Below are 10,712 nucleotides of genomic sequence, written 5' to 3'. Positions count from 1 at the left end.
GCTGCTCCTTTACGAAGGCCAACTCTTTGTAAATAATTAGCGAGATAGCTGGAACGATCAGAACAGTCATGCCTCACCAAAATAAAGGGGATGTTATAAATCCTTGTGGTGATCCAGTGCTCAGTGTAAATGAGTTCCAGCAGATGTTGCACTAACGAAGTTAGTGGAGTTAGTAGAACTGTTTACTATTTTAGTCCAAGTCCAAAGTCCTTTTACGCATGCCAGGATCTACACTTAGCAACATTTATCTGAAAAATCTGAGGGCTTTATTGCCAGGCACAGGAAAGAACACCTGACAGTACTAAAGATTTGTCATGGTGTCAGGGGCAGAGTAAAAACAAAAATAGAAAGTAGTGTAAAAATATAGATTTGAAATATATACACAACAGAATGAAGGGATACAGAAGAATAAAAGGGTCAAAAAAATAATAAAGTAAATCGTTATACAAAGAACAGTGGGAGAGATGATGTAGTGAAATTGAAAGTTGGGGCAGTGTTCAGCAGGCTGACTGCAGTGGGGAAGAAACTGTTGTGGTGTGAGCTTCTTGTCCTGATGGAGCGGAGCCCCCATCTTGCCAGAGGAGTCTGAAAAAGTTTGTGTCCAGGCTGAGAAGGGTCAGCCACAGTCCTGGCAGCACGTCCCCGGGTCCTGGAGATGTCTAGCTCCTGGATAGACGGACTCTCGTGCTGGATATGTCGGGGTGCACTCACTGAAAAGGGCAGACTCCTTGTTTACAAGCAGCAGATTTGCTGTCTATGAATCTAAAAAAATAACTCATGAACTTGCAGAGGAGATATGTTGATAGACTTTTTATTGAAAGTTGTGGGTGTACTACAGTGATGTTGACTAGACAAGGACAGTAGATGGAGTCTCCGAGAACTCACTTTTGTTCTGGTTTTTCAAACTTGCTGCTACACAAGTTAAACAAAATGCCATAATCAGCAGCACAGTGATTATGTGTAGTGGTAAAGACTGTTGCCTTACAGAAAGAAGGTTTTTGCTTTGGTTTGAATTCGTTCAGACCCTGGGGCCTTGACAGCTCAGTGGGTTGAGCGGGCACCACTTTCCGAGGCTATTGCCCTCGTGCAGGGAGGGCAGGTTCAAATCCTGGCCTCTCGCCCTTTCCTGCATGTGTTCCCCTTCCTCTACATACCCATTTCTCATTGGCCAACTTTCAAATAAAGGAGCCAAGTGCCACAAAGTCTACATAGAAGAAAAAAAATGCATTGTGAGGCCTCTCTATGTTGAGTTTTCAAGGCTTTTCTCTGGCTTCCTCCCACAGCCCAAAAGATGTATGTTAGGTTCTTGATGATTATAAGTTGCCCATGGAAGTGTGTGATTCTTTGTCAACATGTGGTCCTGCGATGGACTGGACAACTGTCCAGGATGAATCCTCCACCTTTTTTCCTGAACAGAGCTGAGGTAGATCAATGTGACTCTAAATAGGAATAAATGAGTATAAATAATGGATGGATGGAAATAATATGATCCACAGTAAAGATCAAGTGCAGCCACAAGATGGCCTCATTAGTATAGTTTCTGACTTCTGTAGGCTTTTATGCTGATCATTTTATCTCTACTGCCAACATCTCCACCATTTATAACAAGCATATGAACTTTCTTTAGACCATTGTATTGTTCGGTAACTCCAAATGAATTTAACCCGTTGGCTCAGGGAAATGTAATGTTGATCTGGCTTACAATTAAGGAGTGATTCCTGCATGTGTAATCCTCTTTGTTAGCAAGATTATCCCTGCCTAGATGGAGACTGTTTAAGCAAACATTTAAAACTATACTTGTCAATACATCATAATACATTTCAAAACATCAGGGAAGCTTCTTAACACAGGAATGAGTTAAATGTTTATGGTTACGTGAGAAGAAGGTTTAGCTTTTTGGAAATTCTGCATATTTTCTGAGGGACACCAAGCCTGCAGGTCAGAAATTTGATGACGGCCACACAAATTAAGTAACTAGACCTGAATGGGGATGCAAAGATGGGCAACTGGGAAAATTTGTACATCTTTATTAGCAGGAAGTTCCCTGCCGGTTAGTAATGGATGTCACATTATTATACATACAAAGAGGTTTAATTTACTTTATTACACTAATGCAAGCTACATGCTTAAGAGGTTGAAACACAGGGTTGCACAAGCCATGTTATTTTAAAATAAAAAGCAACCAAACACCATCTTCTGAGCCGGATTTTAGAACACATGAACTACAAAGAATATGGCTGTACAGAACAAAAGTGTGTTATTTATATAAGAATGGCCCACATGTTATTGTCATTATTTTTATTTTACCATTGTGGTACTGATGCAGTTTCTAGCAGGGGTTATACATACCTGGACATTTAGAAAGGTGCAACTTGAGTTATGAATTTCAAAGTAGTCTGAAGAAAGTGTAAAAAACAGTCTGTAATCAGCAGTAGAAGAAGCCACTTGTAAACAAAAAAGGGATTCACGGTCCCTCTTTATGGCATTCTAAATAAAATATCAGCACTGTAGCATTTCTGCAAAAGAATATTAGACTACGGGGACAAACTGCATGCTGCAGTCTTTACATATACAGTACATTTGTCTTTTCTTGCACAAACCCTGTGTGGTGTATTTTACAGAATGCTTTTATTGCTTTTGGTATTTAGACTTCCTGACATTATACAAAATTAAAAAGTCAGAGAGAAATTGTAATACATCTGAAACAAATAAAAAAAGAACTAAAAATAACTCCTCATCACACTTCTAATCCATATTTGAATAAGAAATAGACATCAAAATATATTCCCTGTTTAGCTTGATTTGAAAAAGATTAAAATACCTGATACGCTATCAGCAACCTGTCAGGGCTTTGCGATTTATGTAAACTTTCAGACACAAAATGCAATTTTTTTTTGTGTTTTTTTTTAATTTTTTTTTTTACGTTGCTTAACAGAGCTTATAATTACATTTACAGCAGCATGCATTCTAAAAATTGTACAACGATTACTTTCCCTTTCAAAGACGGAGTGCAAACCAGTTTGTGTCAAAACAATATTGATTAAGCACAAAGAGACAAACTCGCTTATGCGTTTCAAACTACTGGAAATACAACATTCAGGAAACACAACATCTTAAGGAAAACAAGTAAAAGACTACATCTAATAATTCTGTTCAACACCCAACAATACAGTATTTACAATGGGTGTGCTGGGTCACCACTTTATGACCACGTTTTTGTTTTTCACACAGGTGACAAACGCTACCTTCCTCCTATCAATAACCCATCACCCCAACCCCTGACTGTGTTTGAAGATGTACTGGTGCCACTCCTGAAATGACACGGCAGCTACATTTGATTGGGGTAAGTGGTGGGACCTCCAACCTGACTGTACTCAGATGGCTGCTCAAAGCTTCCCTGACTGTGGGGCTGCTGGTTAAAGGTCCCGGCCTGCTTCTCAGATGCTCCGGCTTCTAACCTTGAAGTGCCCTTGTGCCAACCGGTCTCCTTGAAGACAAACCAGATGTTTCCAGCCCATAGAACAAAGTTGAGAAAGCCAAAAGCCTGAAGAGAAGGAATATTATGAAAAGAATGATGTCACACATGGAGATGTTTTTGTGTATTTTGTATCTATTTTGTGCTTTGTGAATATATATATATTCACAATATTCATATATATATGATTACATTATGATGTATTTATATCATGACATTATAACATGTGTGTATACAGTATATATACACACACATGTTATAATGTCATATAAATACACACATGTATGTACACACATGTGTGTATAAATACACACGTTATAATATATATATATATATATATATATATATATACTGTATATATATATATATATATATATATACTGTATATATATAGGACGGACGTTAATGCGTTATTCAAGTAGATTATTCTACATTTGGAGTGTGAGAGAATGCAGGAAGATTTTCTAGTACCAATTTTCAAGAACAAGTGTGATACCCACAGCTGTAGCAGCTACAAAGGTGCAAAGCTGGTGAGGCACAAAATGGTGATTTGAGAAAGGGAAGCTAGGTTTGTAAACAGTGTTCAATTTGAGAAAGCTGATGGAGAAGTAAAGGAGATGGACTGGGTTTTTTTTGTTATAGAGAGTGTATGACTAGAGTGAAAAGGGAGAAACAGTATTTTTTAACGAGAAAGTCTGAAATAGCAGAAAAGTATGGTTAATTAGTGTAAAACATGTATGAGGGCAGCATGGCAGCACTGAAATGTGCAGTAGGAGTCACAGATGGGTTTCAGATGAATCTGGGACTGCCCTAATCCCCTTGTTTGCCACGATGTCAGTCAGAACTCTCCTTAATCTATGATGTTTGCAGATGACACTGTGATCTGTTGTGAGACCAGGGATGAGGTGACAGAAAACCTGGGGAGGTGAGGCTATCCAACAGAGAGAAATGTAATGAAGGGCAGTAGCAGCGAAACCGAACACATGTATGTAAATAAAAGGGAGGCAAGCAGAACAATGACGATGTAAGGAGTAGAGGCAAAAAGGTGTAGGAGATTAAATACAATGTACTTGGGCTCAACTGTTCAGAGCAATAGTGAGTAGGGAAAAGGGACGAAGAAGAGAGTACAGGCAGTGTAAAGGAGAATATCTGGAGTTATCTGTAATAGATGAGTAGTGAGACGTGCTTTTCTATGGCTTGGAGAGGACAGCGCTGCCAATGGACAGGAAGCAGAGCAGGAGATGGTAGTTCAAGATTTTTGGAAGATATAAGGAAAGATAGAATTAGGAATGAGCACATCAGAGGAACAGTCAGAGTTAGATGGCTTGGAAATAAAGAAAGAAAGACTAGATTGACAGATTGGTCTGGGCACATAAGGAGGAGGGATAGTGAAGACATTGGTAGAAGGATGCTGGAGATGGAGCTGCCAGGCAGTAGCAAAAGAGGACGACCAAAGAGGAGATTTCTAGATGTGATAAAACAGGATATGCAGTTCGGTGGTGTGACAGTAAAAGGAAGGATGGATGAAGATGATGGTCTGCAGGAAGAACAACGATCCTTGCTTCTCTTGTACAAATACCCATATTCAGAGCCTTAGAAATTCTGATTTGTTTCATTCATATATATATATATACCGTATATCAACTTAGTCACTTGGAACCACAGAAACTGCTTTTATTAAATCATTGATTTCATTATTTGTACATCTATTTCTGGATTTACCACATTAATTAATAAACTGGTCATTTAATTAATTATTTATTTATTTATTTATTTATTTATTTATGCATTTATCCACGTACTTCCCCAGTAATTTCTAATTTTTTATATATTTCTACATTTCGATCTATGATTTTGACAGCCTTAATCCTCCATAACTGATTAAAAATGTTGCTTAAAGCAACATTGGCTTCATTTGAGAAACGGCAAACGGTTGAGAGAAAAAAAAAGAGCTTTTAAGCATAAGTGAACTTAATGTGCTTCCTAGTTCACTAACCCTTTTTCAGTATTTTAGCTCTTCAATATCAAAATTGTAGCTATGACTGAATGCAAAGTCTCCTCGAGAAAATGCTTCCCCTTTCTGTTTTTGGTTTTAGTGTTATTTATATAACTTATCGAGTGAACTTACAACTGAGGTGTTGAGGCCGGACCAGCGAGGTCCTTGTGCAGAGCTGCACCTGTTGGTCATGCTTTTGCAGGCAGGGATGAGGAGCAGCACCTCCTCTGGATCCGTGGCAAGCTTCACCTCAGACAAGGCCTTGGCCCAGGCAGAGGAACTGACCAGCCACATGAAGGAGAACACCACTGTCACTACAAAGTCCTGACAGACAGAGGAGACAGTTTGAACAAGCCCAGCACTGGTTTGCTGTTAGTCTCTGAAAGTAAGTGTTTAGGATCCAGTCACTATATGAGTTATTATTTTTGAACATGTCAACCGGGATTACGGATTAGAAGAGTCCACTGTACTCACAATTAGTGGTCCTCGACTGTTATCACGGTACTTATTGAGAAAGAACATGTAGACAATGGTGGCTAGGAGGGAATAGAGGAAGGCAAAGACAGAGATGGTGACGAAGAACTCAGCAGAGGATGAGTAGTCCCCGCTGAGAAAGACGCGATCCCTCATCATGGCCTCGCACACAGGTGCTTCGAAGGACACCTGGTGCAACCTGGTAAACACACACGTTGAGCCCCATTGGTCAATCCAGGTCCTGTTTATTGGTGATACAGAACTTCGTTTCAATACTGAAATGATGGTCAATAAAAAGTGTCCCACTAACCTGAAAGGATAAGCAAAGTCAATGGGGATGCTCAGGTTGCTGCTGGCCTTCTCCATGCAGTCCACGCTGACGCGCAGCTGCCCTGAGTAGCCACCACAGGTTGCGAAAGCAAAAATGGAAAAGAGCTACAAAGCCACATAGAAAAAAACCCCAAAAGATCAAAAGACATTCAACTATGATCATATGGTAAATAATTTTAATTTCATTTCATTTCATTTATTCCATTCATAGTATATATTCTTAATAATGTTGTACAAAATTCCATGAAGTATACATTATCACCATGAAAGAAAAGGACCAGGAAGAAGAAAACTTATGATACCTGCCCCTCTCTGTTAATACAATTACGTTGACTTACTGAACACCAATCTATCTATACACATATTTATAACAAGAAAACAAACAAAAATACCACTCTTCTATCTATTTTTTTCTCTTTCTCCTTATTTTTTGTAGGCACTTATCTTTTCTTTTTTAAACATTTTCTTAAGCTGATACAAACTTGTGCAACTTTTCAGTTCCTTGCTTTGTCCATCCCATAATTTTACACTTGTAACAGAAATACACATTTGTTTTATGTTTAGCCTTGCAAAAGTATGTTTGAAATCAAGTTTAAGTCTGTTGTCCTCATCCTCCAATCTGAACACATTTTGTAACTGTTCTGGTAACGATCTATTTTTGGCTTTAAACATTATTTTTAAAGTTTGAAGTTTGAAGTTTTGAAGAACTATATCCGCCATTTCCAACAAACCTGCCGAAATAAATAATCTGTTTGATGGTTCTCTGAAGCCGACCCTGTGAATGACTCTCACTGCTCTTTTCTGTAGCACAAACAGAGGAGAGATGTTACTTACATAGGTATTATCCCACACTTTCACACAATAATTTAGATATGGCAAGATAAATGTACAATACAGAGTTCTTAGTGTGTTAGTATTCAAAATAAACTTAACCTCATTCAAAATATAAATACTCTTCGCCACCTTAGCTTTTACATATGCTATATGGTTTTTCCATGTCAGCTTGTCGTCTAGAATAATACCCAAAAACCTAAACACAGACACTCTAATCAGTTAGTGTATGTTGTCAAGTTCAGTTCAAGTCAGCTTTATCTATATAGCGCAGGCGAAACAAAAAAATGCAGTACGTTAACCTATTTCCATCACCGCATTAATATGCCTCCTCATAGTTCCAGAGTATGTGTGCGTTTATACTGCTGTCAGTTCGTTAAGTGAAAGTTAATTGCTGCAATAAAAACGCTACTCCACATGTTATTTGTTAAGTTGTGAAAGACTCAACAGAACATATTATCCAAGCTGTTGCTTTCTGAAGCAATATTGGAGATCCATAAAGGATTAAGCAGATTTCAAAGTGCAGAAGAAAGGGAAGTACTGTACTCCGTACGTTTACATTCTTAACCGCTGTCTCATTTTCAAGGACGACTCGCATTAACAGAGAAAATAAGATGTGTCTGCTAAGACGGCAGATCCAAATGCTTGAATCCTATTCATATCTGATTCATTCCCTCATTTGAATAGGGCCTGAAACTGATTTGAAAATATCTTAATCCATGCATTATTTTTAACATTTAATATGACCTGTGGACATAACTGATCCATGCCTCATAGGAGGAAAAAAATTGAATTGAGTCACTTGAACCTTTTAGTGTAAAAGTGGCTTTTGTCTCAGAAATGACTGACAACATTAGTGTGAATTTAATTTTAATATCTAGACCACACGTCAGAGAAAAGGCTTCTACTGTAAGGGGGTGTATGTGCAGACTTTTGATCACAATAGTTTTTTACTAAAGATGTCTTATCGATATTGCTAAGATTCAATTTTGGGTCTCTTAAGGCCTGGACAAAAACCTGTCTTTTCCTTTTGTTTTTGTTGTTTTGTTTCTGCTACTTATTTGTTCTATTTTATTCCAGTATCCTGACAAACTACTGTAGTGTTAAACCCTTGTGCATCACACAGCAGTACAATACATTTCCACACTAGAAGCAAAATTTCACCTTGCACCAGTGAGTGTTAACTGTGGTAGAAATACATTTACATTTTCTAAGCGTAGCTTAGTTTGTAACCATGCTAGGCCGTGTGCAAATGTTACTCCGATTTTAAGCTCATGTTTTTGTGTGTGTGCATGAATAATACATCACAAAAAAAAAAAACTCAGACAAGCAGCAGCATATTTATTTCACAAAAATGAAGCTAAAAGGGCCGTGTAATAAGCTCTCATGTACTTCCATTGAATTTAAGAGGCTAACTTGCAGCCAGGTGCTGCTAATCATTAGCTGTTAATAAACTGGGTTCATTAACAGTTTAGCAGTTTAACACGAAAACTGCCAGGTGTTTTGGCAGTTTTCTCGTCCAGGGGTCCGTTTCACAAAGCAGGTTCAACAAACTCTGAGTCTAATCCTGAACTCTTAGTTGATCTACTCTGAGATCGGAAACTCTGAGTTTTCGGTTCCAGAACAGCGGATTTGAGGTAATTTACTCAACTCTAAGTAGTTTCACCTGGAGTTAAGCGCGTGCGCCACAACTATCAAAAGCCAGTATCTATAGAGCCCTGATACAACGATTCACCATGGCAACCGGCGACAACAAAAGAGCCACATACTTTTTCTTTTAACTTTATTTAACATTTCAATTTACAAATCCCTTTGAGGAAACGTTAGTTTTTTATCGGAAGATCCACATACTTCACGCCGTGTCCTTTTTCACCCGAATGGAATTAGAGATTTTAATGCACGCATACGGCGAATTTGAACATGTTTTTCGAAAAAAGAGTAACACCGCAGCACAGAATATAATGTAAAATTAATTTAACAGATCTCTACATCATTCACCTGCAATCCTGTGGAACTCCTTGATGGCTTGGACAGGTTTATGTAGGCTTGCCACCCGTCCCGGGAATTAAAAGTTGCGTTCCGTATTGAACCAATACAGACACATATTATCCAGGGGTCTCCAACTCCGGTCCTCGAGAGCCCCTATCCAGCATGTTTTAGATCTTTCCTGCTTCAGCACACCATGATACAAGGAGCTGTGTCAAAAACAGAAGTGTCCAGACCTTGATGACAAGTTAATGACGACCATTGATTAGAATCAGGTGTGTTCATGCAGGGAGACACCTAAAACATGCTGGATAGGTGGATCCAGGACCGGAGTTGGAGACCCCTGTATTATGCTCTTATTTATTCATGTAATAATATACAGGTGGAGGTCGGAAAATTTGAATATATTGCAAAACTTCATTCGTAGTAAATTCAACTTAAGGTGAAACAAATATTATTTCCCACTACATGCAAAGTGAGATATTTCAAGCCTTTATTTGTTATAATTTTGATGATTAGCCTAAGCTCACAGTTTATGAAAACCCCAAATAAAAAATCTCAAAAAATTAGAATATATTATGAAATCATTAAAAATTGGATCATCAAAATTATAACAAATAAAGGATTAACATATATTGCTTTGCCTGTAATGAGACTATGTACTGTAATATACATGTATTACGCAGTCTGATAACCATCTCCCGACGAATATTTATTTCTCTGCGCATTAATTCTGCACCTTCATCAATTGTGTCTTCATCAAAAGGACATGCCATGTTCGTAACAATGGACTTCTAATATATATACTGACTCTGCTTTTAATGACAGACGGCAGAACTTCGCCAAAACTCGCCTGCTGACTGAATGAATGAGGAAATCAAATGTGCGTGCGGCTCTGAAAGAGGTGGAGACGCAGAGAAACTCCAGGTTTATTCATATAAACCTGGTCCCGACCAGGTTAGGTTCAGAGAGTCTGTTACTACGGTAACTGACCGAGAGCTTAAGTTACCTCTCTTTGTGAAACAGGCTAGAGTTACCTCTCTTTCTCTGGTTTGAGTTACCTCCCTTTGTGAAACGGAAAACTCAGAGTTTCCATCATTTCAGGGTTAACAGACTCCGAGTTTTCACTAAACCTGCTTTGTGAAACGGACCCCTGGGCATTCAAATGTGTGTGTTAACACAATGCCAAGGGAATAGGACACAAGCAACAGTTGCAGAGACGAAATTGGTGATGCACATACATCTAGAAAGGGTTAGGGAAGGAATGGGTTTTCCAAACAATGTGGAATTCATCTTTGTACAATGAGAAAGATTATTCCTGTGTGTAAAACAGTCATCAATCTTCCCATACTGTATGTTATCTAATTTACTCCCAGGTCATTGGTTTGCCCAGTTTCTGTCCTCCAGGGCTCCTTTCCTGTTTGTTTGAGTTCTTTCTCTATTTTAAATGAATGGATCATCATCAGCCCATCATCAAGGTCACAAAACTGCATTTGAACAAACTACAAGAATTCCTGAACAATGTCGAATGAACAGATGAGACCAAACTGAAAATCAGATGTTGTAAGGATGTAAAGATCAACTATAGATATAAGGTCCATCAGATCTAACAGGTCCATC

General features: G+C 38.4%; 1 protein-coding gene across 1 annotated transcript in view; it reads right to left on the bottom strand.

The window, feature by feature from the left end:
- Positions 1-1,816: 1,816 nt before the first annotated feature.
- synpra (synaptoporin a) overlaps positions 1,817-10,712 on the bottom strand; it is a 52,249-nt gene continuing 43,353 nt past the window's right edge. The window contains exons 3-6 of the mRNA XM_061728674.1: positions 6,256-6,380; positions 5,946-6,144; positions 5,604-5,795; positions 1,817-3,544 (exon numbers count right to left, since the gene is read on the bottom strand). Of these exons, the coding sequence (XP_061584658.1) occupies positions 3,329-3,544; positions 5,604-5,795; positions 5,946-6,144; positions 6,256-6,380 (732 nt within the window). The 3' untranslated portion in view covers positions 1,817-3,328. The remainder of the gene's footprint in view (positions 3,545-5,603; positions 5,796-5,945; positions 6,145-6,255; positions 6,381-10,712) is intronic.

Source organism: Cololabis saira, chromosome 8 (assembly GCF_033807715.1).
Source record: "Cololabis saira isolate AMF1-May2022 chromosome 8, fColSai1.1, whole genome shotgun sequence".
In the NCBI taxonomy this organism is placed as follows: domain Eukaryota; kingdom Metazoa; phylum Chordata; class Actinopteri; order Beloniformes; family Belonidae; genus Cololabis; species Cololabis saira.
This window is presented reverse-complemented; position numbering and strand designations above follow the sequence as displayed.